We start from the raw sequence: 19,768 nt of genomic DNA, 5'->3' as shown, positions 1-19,768 counted from the left end.
AAGCAGTGGTATCAACGCAGAGTACTGAGCATAGTGCAGCAACGTTATGCTTATATAATTTTTCAAAAATAAATTTTAAATTAAGTTATAATTACCTAAAAATATCCATATATTTGAATGTGGTTTTTGAAGTTTCTGTGCAGCTATATTGTTGAAATTTTCTACAGCATTGTTTGTTCTTACAGGACAACCAAAAGTGCTAACTTTCTTTGCTATTGGTAACCACGTATCAGTCATATATTTTGAAAACTTTATTATATTAGGATATTGAAAAGATATAGAATTAGCAATATCTTGCATAATTATATAGGCGTTTGGAAATAAATTAGCCGGTAATAAAGGTATGTTCATTGCAATGCTTAGTAAGTCTGTTGGAGCTTGCGTTAGACCTAAATTACGCCATTTGCGCAGAATAGCTTATATTACAAATAGATATAATTTTAAAAATCTATTTTACATAAGGCATTGCAATTGCAACACCATTTATTTATTATTAAGAATATTAATATAAAATATACCTGGTTGAAATGAAACCAACAGCCATGAATTTTCGATTGAGGAAAATTTTCATTCATTGATGAGATTGCTGCTGCTTCGTAATCTGACATAATAAAATGTAGATTTTTTTGAAAATCAGGAGCTAATTCTTTAATATTCTTCCAAATAGCATTATACATTGATTTAGTACGTTTTTCGCATAAAACATATACTGCAGCAATGTTCTAAAAAAATATATATTATTATTGCATAAATCTGTGATAAAAAGTAAATAATTAGAAATATTTCTTTCAATATGCTCAACTTACTGTTTCCATGTATCGAATATGTATGGTATAGTATACATTTGTGTGCAACATGTGGAAATCGTGGAACAGCCTACAAAGTAATAATATATAATTAATAATATATCTATATAATTAAAGATATATATGTACATATATTATATACATATAGATGTATAGATGTGTGCAAGAACAATGCTTACAGAAAATGTTCCATCCACATGTATCTCTGTAGATGCTGCTAATGCAACTAATAAAATATCAGTACTAAAAATAATAGCTATTTCGTTATTAGTAGATATGGCATATCCTTTATATATTTCTTTTACTGCCTCGTAATTTAGCAAACTATCTTTTAATTCCTCCATAGAATTCGGTATAGGAGGAAAGCAGCTATTTCTTATTCGATGCAGAATTGTTCTCATAGATGAATATGTGATGCATGAACCCACAAGTAGATTACTGTAAATAAAAATGTATATTACTTATATAGCTCTTAATTACTTACCATAATAAAAATGTTAACTTCGACAAACAAAGTCAAATATTTCTTTTGGTTTCAAATCAGTTTCTTTTGACATGTCTTTCATATCTTTTTTTAATTTGATAATATCAGTAAGCTGAGGATTATGATAATGATTATGTGAATGTTTGATAATAAAATTATCATTATTTTTGATTAAACAAGCTGTGCATTTGGTCAATTTTCGATTAGCACAACGTAAAACATTATTGCGCTTATCTAAATGGTATGTATAACCTTCATATATATATTTAATAGTTCCCTCTTTTTTTCCGTTTACAATTTCCATCTATAAAATAAAATATTAAAATCTACTCAAATATAATATATACAATAACATATTAAAAGTTGGAGTTATTAAGATTTGCTATTTTTTCATTATAGTATGGAATTGGACAGATAATATACTGGACAGAATAATTTCTTGCATAAAAATAAATTGAAGAAGTAGAATAAAATTGTCTCAAACATATTGGATACTTGTATATTTATAATCAAATATGCATAAACTTATTTGATAACTAAATAAATGAATTTAACAATTATTTGACTTAACTTATCAACAATGTCGAAGAAACTAACTAACATCAAAATTATTTTAAGTAAGTTTTTAGTAAATAAAAGCTGTCAATAATTAAAAAATTTATATGATAAAAATATAAAAATTTATAGATATTGATTGAACTCACTAATATTACACAATACACTTAGGGTGTTTTCCAGCAAGTTACACAGATGACACAGTGTAACACACAGTATCATATTGGCTAAAATTCTTTATATGATTAAATAAAAAATTTTAAATTTCTTTATTTGCTAGACAATCAAATGTGATATTGTGTATTACACTGTGTCATCTGAGTAACATGCTGGAAAACACTCTTAATTATTTTTCGCGTTTTCAAAAAAATAATACGTATAAATGTCATTTCGTAATTCTCAATAAGAGTAGAATAAATTGTGTCATGTTTACTCACTATATAACTTTGTAATTAATTCATTACATAGTATACGGATGAACGTGATCGATGATTGCGATTTATAAGAGTAATTCTAACTTATAAAAGCTTTCCTTTAGAAAAAGCTTTTTAAATACAATATAAAACATCTTGAAATATTGTAACAAGAATATCTCTCAAATTTTTATCTGTTGATTATTTCCTTACGCTTCAAATCCAACAAAAGACATTAATTACATACCTTACAATCCGTTGGCGAGAAAGACTCAGGAAGAAAAAGGATAAGTTGAACCATAAATAAAGCCGATCACACACACTTTCAGTAATCGTAATTGTAACCGTAACGTAAGGATTCAAGCAATCGCGTTGCTTAATTCGGCTGTCCATAGCAACGCGATTGGTCGAATCCTTACGTTACGGTTACGATTACGGTTACGGAAAGTGTGTGTGATCGGCTTAAATGTAATAAGAATGTTTAAACTGTGATTGGTCGATTTGCTTATGGCTTTAAGTCCGTGTCACACTACGCATTGCCGACGCGGATCGGATTTGGATTACGGACAGCGAATCGTCAATCATCCAATCAGATTCTTGGCTACTTCGATATGATTGGATGAATGACGATTCGCAGTCCGTACTCTAAATCCGATTCGAGTCCGCAATGCGTAGTGTGACACGGGCTTTACGATAACGACTAAAACTATTAAACGTGCAATAGCCTTTAGCGACCATTATCTATCTTTGGGTGCGTTCAGCAGAAAAAATGGCTCAGTAGCAATCGTGAAAAGAAACGCATTTTTCTCTTAAGCACACGTCCCAATAGCACACGGCAACGTACGCTATCGCGATAAGAAACGCATATTTTCTCTTTAGCACAAGTACCAAAAGCACATGGCAACGTGCGTCATCGGTATGAGAAACGCATATTTTCTCTTTAGCACACGTCCCAATAGCACACGAAGATGTGCGCTATCGGGAAAGAAACGCATATTTTCTCTTTAGCACATATCCCAATAGCACACGGTAACGTGCGCTATCGGGACAAGAAACGCATATTTTCTCTTTAGCACACGTCCCAGTAGCACACGGCGACGTGCGCTATCGGGAAGTGCGCTATCGGGACGTGCGCTATCGGGAAAAGAAACGCATATTTTTTCTTTAGCGCACGGCGACATGCCCTATCGAGCAAATAATCGCATATTCTCTTTTTAGCATACGTCCCGATAGTGTACGGCGACGTGCGCTATCGGCACGTGCGCTATAGGGACGTGCGCTATCGGGACGTGCGCTATTGGGACGTACGTTATCGGGACGCGTGCATAAGAGACGTGGGCTATCGGGAATTACGTTAAATTTTTCGTGTGCTATCGGGACGTGCGCTATCGGGAAGTGCGCTATCGGGACGGGCGTTAACGGGACACTCCCAACCGCTGCGATGCATCGCCGAACACGCCGAGCGAGATGGGATCGAGCGAAACGAGATTAAACGTGAAATGATAAAGCGAGACGCGATGGACACCTCGCCCGCGACAACGAGCATTGAGGAAAAATGGAAAGAGAAAGCGCTGACTCCCGCTTGGAAGAAACCCAAGGTGAAACAAATACGAGCGCGACAATTGGACGCTGTCTCTAGTCCATTAAGCGAGTATTCTACCGAGAGAGATCCATTCGCGTGGGATAAAACCGAGAGGAAGCGTTCGAAACCGAGAATCTCGAATCGCCCTCGACATTCGAAATGCCTGTTAGACAAACTTCGCAAATTTCTCAAGGTCGTGAAATGTCGCGCGATCGACTAGGATCGTTGGGGCGAAAATACATGGGAGCTCTCCTCGGCGGGGAAGCGCCAAATGAGATGAATCACGTTTACGGAGTATACATCGGCGTGAAAGGCGCGATGCTTGGTAATAAACGATTCAACATAGATCCGGATGACTCTATATTCATAGATAAAATTAAATACATCGGTACCTCTGGTTTGTACGAATTGATCTTTATGAAATATCCCGATAGTCTCATGTACACGGAAAAAGATAAATTAACATACAAGAATATATTGTTAATGACGAATGCTCATAGACGCGACCATGATGTTAAAAACTCTGTCTTAGGAAATAAGGGATACAAATACAAATCCATTATCGTTCCGCTTATTCACGGCAGCGGTGCGAAAAAAACGGGCGCGGGTCGCGTACCATCAACCATGCGAGTCACGGATGATAAAATCGATTACATTTATTGGAATGATCCGAACGAGTTAGTGGATCTGTTATGCCTCTAGCCGCTAAGGAAGAGGTCTTTTGGGATTTGTACGTCCAAAGGATTAGGATCCACGCTCGAAATAAGACACTCCCGGACGTTAGGTATAATTTAGTATATTTTACAAGATTTAATACACTTATTCGTGATTATAATAGTCGGGCGCGATACGTACGGTACTTTGATACTGTTACTGAGCGAGCGAGTAGCGAGCGTCGGCGCATCTCGCGCTTATTATATATCTTAATTAATTAGATCGTTGATTAGGGAGGAGTGTGGTGTCCCTGACCGGAGCATGTCTCGTGCTCCGCTTGTCAGTCTGTCTCGTCAGCTGCTTACTCAACTTCCGAGAACTTGACCGTGACTTCTTTCTCTTTAGTCACATATCTTACTTTTATTTTATTAATATTTTTTTATTAATATTACTATACTCTTTCTTAATTATCTTTCCTTGATCTCTTTTCTAATTTTAATGCTTTGCTTCACTCAGCTCTTTCTTACTCTTTTCTGTTTCACTTTATTGTTTTATCTTTCAATATATTAAGAAATTGGTCGGGTTACGACAGATCGTCTGCGATTACTGGATGCTTTGCGTCGAGCCGGTAACAACGCAAACGAAAACGAGGATTATCGATAATCGAGGAGCTTCGCGAAACGGGAGCGATCGTATAAATTTGACTGTCGCGTCGACGACCGTCGCAGTCGTACGCGGGATTCGCGATGTCCGTGAGCAAATTCGACACACCTCTAAAAAACCGCAGCTATGACGCGAGAATCGGAAGACTACGTCCGGCTATCGAATCTCTGCGAAATTACGTGCGCGATAACGCGTTGTGTCTGAGCTCTTCCATCGAGTATGACGCGAGATAGCGCAAGATAAAACGTCTGGCTCAGCCGGAGGAGGACGCTGACGCAACGAGTAAAAGCTACGTCGAGGGAATAACATCACAATTGAGAAAAGACGCGAACGAGGCGGGGCAAGGCGTCATTCTACTATTCGCGAGACTCGCCCAGCTTGATAATGCATTGGGTAAACGAATAGACGCCGCGGAGAGTTTTGTTTCTAAAATAGAAACGCGCAATGATGTTCTGAGTAAACGGATAGACGCTGTGGAAAATTCCGTTTCGAGAACAGAAGCGAGTACTAACGCTCTAGGTAAACGGATCGATGCTTTGGATAAACGAATCAACTCTTTAAGCGAACAGCTCGATGCCGCGAAAAAAACGATATCGCTCAACGCGGCCGAATCTTTAACGAGAAACGGGAGCGATCGTAAAATACAGTTTAATTAGGGTAAAATAATACAGGACTGATCAAAAAATCGCGTGTCGCGGAGAACACCGCGACGAATGATGCGGCAAAAATACTGGAATTGGAAAATTCAACATCGCAATTAAAGAGAAACACAAATGAGCTATCAGAAAAAGTGACGGAACTGATGAATAGAAAGAAGAGAGAATTATGAGCGCCAAAAAACGAAAATTAGTCGAGGAGTTGCACGCGTCAGCGAGAAGAAACTTTCCGCGTCGTCGCGTCGTGGTGCGCGGATACGACGACCTGTGGCAGGCAGATGTGGTCGAGATGCGTCCTTACACGAGACTCAACAAAGGTCACAACTATATATTCACCGTTATCGATGCATTAAGGGCCGTATGCTTAAAAGCAAGAGCACGAACGAGGTTACTCGAGCGTTATCCAAGATAATGCGAGATTCTAAACGGTGTCCGAAAAATTTGCAGACCGATAAAGGAAAGGAATTCTACAACGTCGAAGTGCGAAAGTTCACGGAAAAGCACGGAGTGAATCATTACTCGACATACTCGGTGATGAAAGCGTCGATCGTCGAACGATTCAATCGCACGCTCAAAAATTCTATGTGAAAATATTTCACACTGAGCGGAACATACAAGTGGATCGACGAGTTATCTCGACTCGTTGAGGAATACAATACGCGAAAACATCGCACTATAGGTATGAGACTCATCGACGTAACTCCAACGATCGCTAATAAACTTTTAAATACGGTGTACAGTAATATAAAAATCGCGGCTCCGGCGAGATTCAAAGTAGCCGATCCGGAACGCGTTAGCAAGTTTAAAACGATCTTCGAGAAAGTTTTCACACCCAACTGGACCATCGAGATTTTACGAATAACCAAAATACAACGGACTAATCCTGTAATGTATCTGCTGAAAGATTCGCGCGGCGAACCGATCGCCGGGGGATTCTATGAGCACGAGTTACTACGCGTCGGATCCCGATGTGTATCTTGTGGAGAAGGTGTTGCGTCGAAAGGGTAACGAGGTTTACGTGAAATGGCTAGGAATGGACGAGTCGCACAATTCTTGGATAAATAAAACGGCTGTATTATGATAAAAATGTATTACGATAAAAATGTATTATAATAAAAATGTATTATAATAAAAATGTATTATAATAAAAATGTATTCTTATTAAATAAAACTACATATATCAAATAAAAATTATCGCGGACTCTTCGCGCTATCCTTCTTGCGTTTTATACGGATTCTCTCTCACGTTCTATACGAGTTCTTTCTCGCGCCGCTACGCAACCACCGTATCCTGCGTTCTCTCTTTCGCGCTTTATATGGACTCTTTTAACGCCTTATATAAATTTTTTGTTGCGCTGCTACGCGAACATTGTATCTCGCGTTAACCTTTTTTCACGTTATCCCATATAAAATATTTCCGAGAACATAATAAAAAGATCGTGAAAGCTCCGTTCTATCCTGATCTAGACGACTTTTGATGCGGATCCGGCAACCTACTTCAGCTCACGATTGGCGAATAAATCTTGAGCTAGAATGGAAAGTTATTATAACAAAAAACATATAACTTTCCATCTCGCTCACGATTTATTCATAACTCTTGAGCTAGAGTGCTTGTCGGATCCGCATCAAGAGTCGTCTCGATCAGGACAGATTGGAGTTTTCCACGATTTTTTTTTCTACAATGTAAAAATATTCGCACGTTTGTTCGCGATAATTCGTAGAACGTTAACCGATATTTTCTCAACCAGATATTTCAAATTGAAATATATAATTTTTTCTTCGATTTGGAAACATCTGGTTTTGAAAATGTGGGTTTTCTTCGATCTAGAAACTTCTAGGTTCTAAAATTCGGGTTAAAAACTTACGTTTTATCACGGACTTTTCGCATTATCCTTCTCGCGTTCCATACGAGTTCTCTCTCGCGCTCTATACGAGTTCTTTCTCGCGCCGCTACGCGGCCGTATCTTGCGATCTCTTTTTTGCGCTTTATATGGATTCTTTTTCACGCTATATATGAATATTTTGTCGCACCGCTATGCGAACGTCGTATCTCGCGTTAACCTTTTTTTCCGTTGTTCGATATAAAATGCTTTCAAGAGCATAATAAAGAAATTGTGGAAATTTCCAGTCAGTTCTATTTGCAATAGATCTCGAACGAGAGTGGAAAATTATTCAAGATTACGATTGAAATCTGTTGCAAATAGGATTGACTGGAAATTCCCACGATTTTTATAATTTAATAATTTTTAACTTTTGCGTATCCCGCCTTTCCTCTTCTATCGCGTTTTCAGAATAGTTTATTAAAATAAACTGTATTAAATTCGAATAATATTTATTACATTCTCGATATACAATATTTCCCTCGCTCTTTACAGCGGTATTTTATAATGTCCCCACGGTAAAGTATCCGTAGTTCCGGATATCAGGTATCGCTTGTCGTCGTGCGGACTGAGCGCGACTTTCGATTCCGATATCGTATACACTTCGTGTAACTTAGATCTTACGCAGGACTGTTCGCACCTCATCTCGATCCTTCGTCGAAAACAGCGCGCGTAATTGTCGAATGTTATTGTTCTTGCGACAACGCCGCTCTTAACACCCTTGATTCTCTTCGTATCATCTCTACCGTTGACTCGCAGCACGTACATTTTTGCTCTAAGCCCGACAAATTCCGTCATAATCGCGCCAGCGTTCTCGTTCTTCATCACGCCAGGTATTATTTTATTAGCAAGAAGCATACCGTACGCGTTATCAATCAGATAATCGCTCGTGTCAAATCTGTCAATGTCGCGCTTCATATCTTCGTACATATCTTCGCACTCGACGCGATAAATAAGACTATCCGTATCGGTATACATTATCCTACACTTATCTCGATACAATGGTAACATATATTCGTAGTGAAATTCATACAAGCAAATTTTAGACACATCGAAAATGCACATACCAATCTAAATCGGTTTATTAAACTTAATCTCGAGCTTTCGCAATTCCACAGCTACAAGATCCTCCGCGAAGATGCTTCTGCTGTGAAAGTTCGGCTTCGCGATCATCGCCTCTATGCCGTATCGCCCGTCCTATCGAGTCGCGAGTCGGACGTCCGAGTGATTGCTTACGTTCTCTATAGTCTTGCCGAACACGGCGTTATTCATCAATTTGTATAGATTTTTCTCGAACTCGTTTTTCGCATTTATTCGTAATCGCGTATTCAATTCGATGTATCTGCACAGCCATGAAGATTGCGCGAATTGCATTATTCTGTGTATTCTCGTAAATAACGCGTAATCCATGTCGAACACATTGCTGCAAATTGCGATAATATATCACGTAACGGCTCTTATCATACAGCGTGGCGAGAAGTTTCTCCTCTCATTTTCCGGGAGGCTTATCGCGCATTGGGCAAAACGGCAAATCAGCGTGAGAGTCATGAAGGTCGGACGGATACGCAAGGTCGACTTCTAAAATATAACCAAAAGGCGAGTTTGGTGTCACGGACATTAAGTCAATGCTCGTAACGTCATCAACCCATTGAAAATTTTATAAGGCAACGATTCACACATCGCTCATCCGTACAAATTATTTATATCGAAATACATGAGATAAGACGATGGTTCCGAGGGATCGTACGACTGTAAATACTTGTTATTAGCGCGCGCGTATCTATTGGAACATTGACTTAGCACACCGCGTATTCCGCGTTCCACGAACATCACCATATCAATATCGATTAATAACTCGAATCAAATACCTGTATACTTTAACATAGCGTCCCACGTGTATCCAGATAACGTATAATAGTACGCAGGATCTAAATTGTAACTTCTCATACACGCGTCGTAAAAATTTTCGAAGACATTGGCCAATAAAAGAACATCGGTTTTTAAATATAAATCGCTATAGTCGCCCAGCGCTTCGACGCGAAACCGTTCCCAAATTCTTATCGCACGCGCGTAATCATTCTCAGATATCGCATTACCGGTCAGCGAACTGTGGAAAGCCTCGCGGTGGTAGACGAGTCTCCAACAATTTATCAACGTCGTCTATGTACTCGTACGGAAACACGCCCTTTCGTGCGAGAAGTTCGAAATCGACGTTGTCGAGATCGGAAAATTCCGAACGCGCGATTCTTAGTTCGCTCTTGTCTAGATACGACGCCAATTTTTCGAGACTCGCGCTTAGAAACTTGAAAGAATCCACAAAGCTCAATTTTATACGTTTCCCAAACCATTACTTGTTCGACGCATGCTCGATGTTCTTCGTGAAAGAAATATACGTTTCTTTAGTTAGCGGCAACAGTTCAACGTTGCCGGGAAAAGCGTTAGCCACATCTCTAATGATAAAATGCTCGTCATAACCCGATAAATTGTGAAAGAATACAGGAATTACATAAGTCTCCTTATAATGTAAATTACAATTCGAATGCGCCGGACCTCTGTATCGTCCGGTCAGATGACAGTGATCGCGCACGCGAGCGTCTTCCAGTTCGAACGGTCTCTCGCACACGTGACAGTGCATCGCGCTCATGAATTTCTCCCACTCGTCCGATGTACAATTCGTTACAGGCACATCGGTATCGAGAATCGTTCTAATGAGAAGCGCTATATCGTATAATTCTTTAACGAACCATGATACGCATTCTTCACCGTGATAAGCTTTATAAGTCGAGCTAGCATCGTCGAATACGCATCGCGCGTAATATCTAGCGCTATAGACTTTATGATGCTGAACGATAGACGTGTTCGGCGTTCTCTTCTCCTCTTTCTTTCTCCAGCACGCATTCCAGATCGGCGTACATCACGAATGGAAATCTCTCTTTTCTACCGTAGTTGTAAAACTCTAACCATTTATCGTTGTTAGTAGAATTATAGCGCATTCGTTCATCCTTCCGCAGTCCGTGCTGTGAGCCGATAATTTATCGCTCGTTCGAAAATAATGCATGCATCTGCGACATAACACATAACAACAAAATTTTTTAAGTTCGTACTCACTGATCGCATATATGCATTTTATGTTTTCTACAGCTCAGTTGCAAACCGATGAGTCGTGACAGATTCTTAATCCACGCAAAATGCACCGTATTATCTCGTTGCGTCGTATCGCTCAGATAAAGTAGATTAACGTGTCTGTCCTTCTTATCGTCGGTGAGACGCAGAGGAACGATACGGCACCTACCTTTCCCGTTTTTCTTATCTCGAACGGTATACACATTGATGGATATATCGTCAATACGCTCGAATCTAGTAATTCCGTTTAAACTCATGGGAAACTCGACGCCCTCCAGATTCAACACCGTCGAGTAATGAGGATACCGCGAGCTTCTCTCCGTATGTTTCTCGACCGGATATAGAGCGGCGACTACCGCTCACGCGAAACACGCGTTATCCGTACATCGCACATTAACCACCGCTTTCTTCAACATAATTTCTAATTGCTTCTTCTTGTAATCGTTTAATTCCCTCATCGATATCTTCCGATGTGATGGGTTGCGATGCGGAAGCGTTTGAGTTATACATGTCTCGAATGCGATAGATTTCGTCGGGGTCAAAGATACTTGAATCGTATGACGTTAGTTTTTCGCGGCGGTGTGTTAGTCTACTAGACGCGCTTATTGATGATTCGACCTCAACATCTAGTTCTATATTGTTCGCTATTAATCTGTTATCTAATTCGCCAAATGGAAATTCGCGTTCGATTACAACGTTTACTCCGAGTTCTGGTTCGGACAAATTTTCGCTTGAATTTAATGCGCTTAGATTTCTTCGTACGTTATCGCGTATATCTCGGATATCTTCTACTGCTACTCTTATAGGGCTTACTGCGCTATTTCTAATGGCTCTATTCGCTGGTTCGCTAAATAACCATGATTTATTCCCTACGCTTTTCTGTGGTGCGTCTCGGTTTTCCGACATTCACGCGTTTACAAATTTTTATTTCTCGACTTACAGTACGATGAGCAGCATTCTCTCATTCGATGTCGGCCGTCGGGCATTGATCGTCGCGTGCCGTCGAGATAGGTCGGTGCGCCTTCTCAGGTTGCGCTTATCGTTGTCGCCTCGATATACCGGGTGTCTTGAAGTTCCTGCTAGACTTCCTTTTCCCTCGGTTGTAGATATCGACTGTCTGACGGAGTTATCCTTGCTGTCCCTCGTTCTGTCGATTCCACGGAATTTTCTGTCTCGTGGTTATGGACCTTTGCCGGTGTTGATCTTGTTAAAGCTGGCGTATCCCACCGCTGCCACCAATTAATGTTGTGCCTCTAGCAGCTAAGGAAGAGGTCTTTCGGGATTTGTACGCCTAAAGGATTAGGATCCACGCTCGAAATAAGACACTCCCGGACGTTAGGTATAATTTAGTATATTTTGCAAGATTTAATACACTTTCACTCACAACGTACGTTACTTCGATAATATTACTGAGCGAGCGAGTAGCCAGCGTCGGTGCATCTCGCGCTTATTATATATCTTAATTAATTAGGTCGTTGATTAGGGAGAAGTGTGGTGTCCCTGACCGGAGCATGTCTCGTGCTCAGCTTGTCAGTCTGTCTCGTCAACTGCTTACTCAGCTTCCGAGAACTTGACCGTGACTTCCTTCTCTTTAGTCACGTATCTTACTTTTATTTTATTAATATTCTTTTATTACTTTACTCTTTCTTAAATATCTTTCCTTGATCTCTTTTCTAATTTTACTGCTTTGCTTTACTCAGCTCTTTCTTATACTTTTCTGTTTCACTTTATTGTTTTATCCTTTAATATATTAAAAAATTGATCGGGTTACGATACGCTTCTCACGAAATTACACCTAAACATGCAATCTACGCAATATCTCTCGTCCTCCTCGAAATAATTTCCGTTCTCAAATCGGCACCCGTACTTGTAAAAGCAATGCACAACGTGATTTAGTTCCCACGAAAATCTTGGAATTCCGTATCGCCGCTTCCAATTACGATAAAGCAGATAGGCATCTGCTCCAACATTCGCGAAAGGCTCGTCGAATCGCGCCTCGCTCGCTTCTCGCACGAACTCCTCCGTGAAACCGATCTTTTCCGTACAGTACAGTCTTTTATATAATAATCGCGCAATTCCTTCTTTAAACAATTCGGTATCTCCAAATTTTGAATATCCTCGATACTTCTAATTCGAATATTTACTACTCTTCCAGCTAATCTTGTTAGAACATTCGGTACGCGATTCATCGCGCCGCGATAATTCTCGAGCGTACTAATATCTCGAGATCGCCGCGGCATCCTTTTATAACAGGAAAAAATAGCGAGGACGCGCCCCGATTAACCGAACCGGATACTCGTTCTCGGACGCATCTCGTCATCGGAAACGAGTCGTCCCTGGAAAATGGAAAGAACTCGATACCCAAAACGCGATAAGAGCGTATCGCCGCTAAACCGTTGCTCTTTCCGTTTGATCGCCCTCCGACGATCCTCCGTCTCCCTCGATGCCGGATACCCGGCGTCCACTCGCGGATCGCGCGCTAGAAACGGCGCGCATCTTTAAAGAATCGCGATAGCGGATCGCGCGCTAGAAGCGGTGCGAGGGGTCGCCGTCACCCCTTCCTAAAGAACGAGTCGCGCCAAGGTCGAGTCGCACCGGGGAAGAAACCGCAACCCCGATCGAGCCGAGCGTCATCTCGCGGGCGATCTCGTCGATTTTGTTTAATACCTAGTAAGGTTGGTTTCAGCCCACTTTCCAATGAGTGCGAGAGAGAAGTACCATTGGAGAGAAAGAGACAGAGATATGTATCAGAACAGGTTGTTGGCAACCGCGGGAGGAAGTTCGGGCCGGGGATTTGAATTTATAAAGCGATACCGACATGTTACAGCAAACGTATTTTCCGAATGTAGAAAGCCTAACAAACATTTAATCAAATTTATAAATATTGTATTTCATTGACTTCAATCTTTAATTTTTAAATTACTTGACAATTCTAAGTATTTTGACGACTACGGTTTGCGGCAGAGACTAGTGAGTTGGCTTTGCGGAGATAGTGGTCTCTCTTATTTTCATCACATTATATATAAGTACAATTATAATAATTCATTTTGAATCAAGGCATATATCAAATATGCACATTTCCTCCTCTCTTTTAGAACCGAAAGGAGGATTCACATCTCATTATTTGGGCGTCTATTCTATTAAGCTCTAACGTGTTAAGAAGCAAGATATAATTACCAATTTGCGATGTACATACTTAATTTTTGAGAATTTCTTAATCCGTCTTTTGATCCATCTATTACAAAATTTATATAATATAATATGTCACTTCTCTTCCAATTGTTCATTAATCGTGTTAAAGAAGGCCAAAACATACATATGTATTAAACTAGTTTGATGAAAAAAAAATTCTTTTTAATTATTTGCGCCTGTTTTCGTTGCATGTTAGTTCTCACTTACCTGAGATACTTATTTTTATTTAGTTTTAGTTCTTAAAAAAATTAAGCTTTCTAAAAAAGATTATTTTAATCTCGCGGGAGAACTACCATATTGATTTAATTCTCTCCGTGACTATTTGGAGTGCTGTTTTCAATGTTCTCGTGATGTTCATTGATATTACGTTCAACATATTTTTACATAGGAAATGGTCCGCTCTGATCAATCCTAATTAGTGTTGTTAGAAAGTTCGATTTTTCGCAAATACTTGTTGAATGTAGTATCAATGAAATAGTAATCAAATGATATGAAGTTTTGTACGACACCTGTTTAATATTTTTTTAAAGTCACATAAAAAATTTTAGAAAATTGATTCAAAACATGAAATAAAAAATAATATACGTATAAATTATATTAATTAATTAATTAATTTATATAGCTATTTATCTTGTTTTGTACGAGATCCCATGAAAACTGTCCATCATATATATATATACGTAACTGTAAATGTCGTAGTTATGTCACGCGTGCATGAAAAATCTGTCTCATCTAATAATGGCTCTGATTCCGAATCTAGTCCGGCCCGGGCCAAAGCCTTAGGATGTTTTCTGAAGCGAAAAAACCGCAAGATTCGCTCTAATCCTGTCATCTTGTCTCGTCAGTCCGAGAATAGAGCGCTTTTTGTTTCTACCAGGCGTTCTCGGTGTCTGACGCTTCATTCTTTCGTGTATCCAGAAGCAGAGCGTTCTTTCTTTTTGCCGGATGTTCTTGGCGATTTGTGACTCCGGTATCGCAATGGTCTAAGAGCAAGGTAGTTTTTGCTCCTGCCGGGCGACCGGCGAATGTAGAGCCACGCCGCGTGCGAGTGGAAAGCGTCTTATAGCGTCGGATGTTCCCGACTTCACTTCAAATCTCCGTGTTAGTATTAAGTCCATTGTAAATCTTTGCATTAGTATTAAACCCGCTGTAAATCTCCACGTTAGCATTAAGTCTACTGTAAATCTCCGCGTTAACATTAAGTATGCTGTACGTTTCTGCGTTAGTATTAACTCTGCTATAAATCTCCGCGCTAATCTAAAACCGTTGTAAATATCGCGCTAGCGTTAAATCCATAAATTTCTATATACTACTAGACCGATAGCTCCCAGCTAAAAAATGAGATGAAGTGAAAAGGATATGGCGGCCATTTCTTGTTAAGTATCTTGTATACACGGTAATAATGATAAGTAATAAGTGTGTCTCAGTAATAATAAAGCAATCTAGCACACACAGTGTAGATACACCGATAAACATATACTTTATTTATCTAACAGGACATGGCGGAAACTACCCCCACCACTTGCCTCATTTTTCAGCTGGGAGCTATCGGTTTAGTAGTATATAAAAGTCTGTGGTTAAATCTCACTTGGCAATAAGGTCTCGCTTAACCGGAGTCCCGCTGCGCTACCGTTAATTGCTGCAATCCGTATGGCCACATCGTACAGTGGCGCCAGATTCGGGCACTGATGCCAGAATTGAGACGCGAGCAATACGACTCGGTAGTGGAGGAGATACGCACACAAGCGTGAACCGTGTGCGTATCCCCTCCACTATCGAGTCGTGTTGCTCGCATTTCAATTCTGGCATCATTGGATTCGGGACACGCAACACGCCAAACCGTGTAGAATAACATAATAGTAGAAAATTACGTTCGCGTTGACATAAAAGTGATTTTCGATCATGTATGTATCCCTTCTACCACGATTTGGCTTGTTGCGTGTCCCGAATCTGGCAGTGACATCGTACGCGCTGTTTTGCGCCTTTTTAGGTCCTACGCCCCCACTGCGCTTTTCAAGCGCATCCGCGCTTTAATTAACCCGCTTACGCACACGCTGCATCTTTTTAAACAAAAGCTTTTGTGCCTGGAATAAAAGTTTTACGAAAGTTAACCGAGATGTTGTCACAATTGGAGTACTCAGTTGGAGTTTTCCCCTTCTCCTGAATTCTGTCACCGGCGAGCTAGTGGCGTTGGGAAAGATGCACTGTTACAATTTTAATCTTTTTTTCTTCTTATTTATATGTATTTCTTAATTACTTCTTAGTCTTCTTCTTATATCCATAACTTTAGTAATGTAATAAGTATCGGGTGAATATCTTTTTTTTAACTACAGGATATTCTATTATATGTGAATAATTATCCTCCCCCACCTTTAATCTTCTTAACTAAAGGATATTCTACATATACCAAAATAATTGTATACAGGGTGATCAGTAATGACCGCCCACTAAGTACATAGGGTTATACCTTACCAAAAATTGAGACGAAAAGTCCTGAGCCATTTTTTTTATAACGCTTAATAAAAAAGTTATTATTGAGTAAAGTCCGGCCAATCAACGTCGACCTTTAGCCGGGCGCACGTGAGTGAGCCGCGCGCCGTGTGTCGCCGCATACTAGCGCGCGGCTTACCGACGTGCGCCTGGCTAAAGATCGGCGCTGATTGGCAAGACTTCACTCAATAATAACTTTTTTATTAAGCGTTATAAAAAAATGGCTCAGAACTTTTTATTTCAATTTTTGGTAAGGTATAACTCTATGTACTTAGTGGGCGGTCATTACTGATCACCCTGTATATCAAATTAAACAATTTAAATTAAACAATTTTGTAATTTTAGTTCACTTGATAACGACCAAAACCATATGGTCGAAACGTTGTGATAACAATCGAACAATAAATTGCCAGTTGGGTCGTACATATATAAACACTCCTTTAATTTATCTACTAGCGACATCTCAAAATTAAACATCAATTTTTATGCTCCTGGACCGAAATATGGACCGAAATAATGGCTCACACATTATGATCAGTTCTTCCAAATTATTTCAATGCGGTTCGGCAATAACTACAAAACCTTGTTGAAGTCATGGATTAATGTCAAGAAGAGGACCTGTACTGCGAATCAACAATTAATTTTTTTAATTCGATGCAGAAGATACGATTTAATTCCATCGCATATTCAGAATTTAAAAGTAAACATTTCTTTTTATAGTAACAGCGTTAACCGTAGAATCAAAAGTATTACGAAAAATTACCGTCACAGATTATTGAATTTAGAAATCAAAGACCTTAATTTTAATCTAAATTACTTGCGTGCTACAATTAGAAAGACGGAAAAAAGACTTTTTGATGGTCTACCACGTGATTTGGTGCTTAGATTTTTTGACCTTAATAAACACAAGATTTTGGCATTTAACCGTAAGATTAAGAATAATTTAATTAAAAAATTTCTTAACTTGACCTTTAGACACAACACTGTTGTTATTCCGTTCGGTAATATAGACAACTCACGATGGTTGGTTAACATCAGCAGTAAGAATATTCCTGAGAGGATTTTCGAGCTTTTAAGCCTTGGTGATAACTTCGGTCTACCGTTGCATCAATCTCATAAAAAGGACCGTATTAGTATTGTACTTGAGATTGTGAAAAATTTAGAAACCAATTACCGTCACATTCCGTATGAACTAATCGAGACAACTAGAATCTCAGTTGCAAATTCTCTCGAGAGATTCTTACATAGAAATAAACATATTAACCTTTCAGACAGATACATTCTGAAGGGATTCTCTCTCTGTAAGGATTTTTTACGTAATAACGATGATATTTTCGTTACTAGGGCAGATAAAGGTCAAGTTACAGTAGTTATGGATAAGAAAGATTACTTTGAAAAAATGGAATCTATATTAAATGACCAATCTACGTACAAAAAATTGATCAAAGATCCAATGAGACAGTTAACTAACAAAATAAATTTACTCGTTAAATCTTGGCGCAATAACGGTTTAATAGATGTGTCCAAACATGTGTGCAAACATTTAAGCATTACTAACGGTAATTTGCCACGATGTTACGGATTGCCCAAGATTCATAAAACTGGTTTTCCATTACGTATTATAGTATCGTCACTGAACAGCCCGTTGTATAATGTATCGAAGTTCATTCATGATATTTTATATAATTCTAATTTGCAACCTAAATCTCATATTAAAGATGGCTGGTCATTTGCTGCCGCTATGAAGGATAAACTTATTAATGATGACGAAATAATGATTTCACTTGACGTTACTGCATTATTTACTAATATTCCTAAACAGTTAGTTTTGCGCGCTATCGAGAAACGTTGGAATGACATCGCTCCGAATACAAATTTTAACTTGCTTCAGTTTTTATATGCAGTCGAAATTGTTCTAGATTCGACTAGTTTTTCTTTTAATGGACAATTTTATGAGCAGATCTTTGGCAGTCCTATGGGATCTCCTTTATCACCTATTTTGGCAGATATTGTGATGGATGATTTGGAGACACATTGTTTGAGTTTGTTGAGATTTATTGTTCCTGTTTATTATAGATACGTGGATGATATCTTTGCCATCGTTCCCCGTGCAAAGGTGGACGAGATTAAGTTGGTTTTCAACAGTTATCACCAACGCTTAAAATTCACGCATGAAACAGAGTCGGACTCATGTATTAATTTTTTGGACACCACTGTTATCCGCTTTAATGGAAAAATTTTAACTAATTGGTATAAAAAACCTACTTGTTCCAACAGATATATTAATTTTTATTCCAACCATCCTTTTAAATATAAAATGAACACCATTTTTAATCTCGTTGACCATGCTATTTTATTGTCTGACGATCAGTTTCATGGTAAAAATATTGATGTCGTGAAACGGATTTTACTCAATAATTGTTTTTCGAGACACGTTGTAAACCGTTATGTTTGTAAAAGACTTAATTTTTTGAAACACCGTGCTGATGTTACTCCGAATACTGAGGAAAATAATGTAGACAAGCCTTCTTACATTACATTACCTTTTGTTGAAGGTTTGAGTGACAGTATCGGTCGGTTTTTTAAAGATATGGGTGTTAATGTTGTCTACAATGTACCTAAAAAATTAAACTCATTGATTAAACGTTGTAAGGATGCGCTACCTATTAGTAACCCAGACAGCACAAGGATGTCCTTAGGACGTCCAAAAGGCATCCAGGACATACATGTAGGATATCCTCAGATCTCCTCTGGATGTCCTGAGGAAGAGTAAGTGATAGCCGTATATTAATCTCTGGAGAATCCAGGGAGATCCTGTGGAACATCCTAAGAATTTTTACAGGATATATGTTATGGCTATTTTTCGTGTTTCAAGGAGCAAATTTTAAAATTTAAATATAAATTAAAATTATGTTTTGTTATTTACTGCCAATACTAAAAATCTAATATTAAAAATAGTTTACATTTTTTATTCATATTTGAGGCTTTCATGCTGTACAAGTGTACATGAATATTTTAGGTTTGGTTTCCGGATTTGATGAGTCGTGTAATATTTTTTAAACAATCCAATATCTGAATTCCCTATGTTGGGATTGCATCAGAAATTGAACTGATAGAAAATAATTACATTTGTAATTTCCTGTCAGTTGCTCTTTGCAAGCTTTATATAATTCTCATAACCAAATCTCAAATACGAGTTCGCGTGTCGCATAGCGGTAAACAAACGAACTAGTGGTTGTATACTATTGTTTGTAAAGTTTTTGGAATGTT

At 38.7% G+C, this 19,768-nt stretch overlaps 2 protein-coding genes across 5 annotated transcripts; one reads left to right on the top strand and one right to left on the bottom strand.

Annotated features, from left to right (window-relative positions):
• Nucleotides 1–108: 108 nt before the first annotated feature.
• LOC138934080 (uncharacterized) lies at nt 109–2,743 on the bottom strand. Of its 4 annotated transcripts, none has more exons than XM_070297507.1 (5): nt 2,506–2,743; nt 986–1,244; nt 807–876; nt 519–722; nt 109–212 (listed from the first exon to the last, which is right to left on the bottom strand). In XM_070297507.1, the coding sequence occupies exons 2-5, from the start codon at nt 1,003–1,005 to the stop codon at nt 180–182; spliced, it is 327 nt and encodes a 108-aa protein (XP_070153608.1). In that variant the 5' UTR covers nt 1,006–1,244; nt 2,506–2,743; the 3' UTR covers nt 109–179. The 4 variants fall into 4 exon arrangements, with proteins under 4 accessions (XP_070153608.1, XP_070153606.1, XP_070153609.1 ...); XM_070297505.1 differs by having other exon boundaries at nt 109–416; nt 2,506–2,742; XM_070297508.1 differs by having other exon boundaries at nt 109–389; nt 2,506–2,742.
• Nucleotides 2,744–5,982: 3,239 nt separating this feature from the next.
• Nucleotides 5,983–6,401, top strand: LOC138934301 (uncharacterized). The gene is made up of 2 exons (XM_070297927.1): nt 5,983–6,171; nt 6,261–6,401. Exons 1-2 carry the CDS (start codon nt 5,983–5,985, stop codon nt 6,399–6,401), a joined length of 330 nt encoding a protein of 109 aa, XP_070154028.1.
• Nucleotides 6,402–19,768: the final 13,367 nt, after the last annotated feature.

The sequence above is a fragment of the Polyergus mexicanus genome, unplaced genomic scaffold (assembly GCF_030449975.1).
Source record: "Polyergus mexicanus isolate NDT 795.1 unplaced genomic scaffold, iyPolMexi1.0 SCAF_6, whole genome shotgun sequence".
NCBI lineage: Eukaryota > Metazoa > Arthropoda > Insecta > Hymenoptera > Formicidae > Polyergus > Polyergus mexicanus.
Note: the sequence above shows the minus strand (reverse complement) of the source record. Positions and strands in the feature narration are given on the sequence as shown.

Coding starts and splice junctions, on each gene's coding strand:
- LOC138934301 (XM_070297927.1), top strand. CDS start 5,983: ATGAGCGCCAAAAAACGAAAATTAGTCGAGGAGTTGCACGCGTCAGCG. Junction 6,172..6,260: donor TTATCGATGCATTAAGGGCC/GTATGCTTAAAA, acceptor AAAAATTTGCAG/ACCGATAAAGGAAAGGAATT.
- LOC138934080 (XM_070297505.1), bottom strand. CDS start 2,651: ATGGACAGCCGAATTAAGCAACGCGATTGCTTGAATCCTTACGTTACG. Junction 1,245..2,505: donor TCTCGCCAACGGATTGTAAG/GTATGTAATTAA, acceptor TTTTATTTACAG/TAATCTACTTGTGGGTTCAT. Junction 723..806: donor ATATTCGATACATGGAAACA/GTAAGTTGAGCA, acceptor ATATTTTTTTAG/AACATTGCTGCAGTATATGT.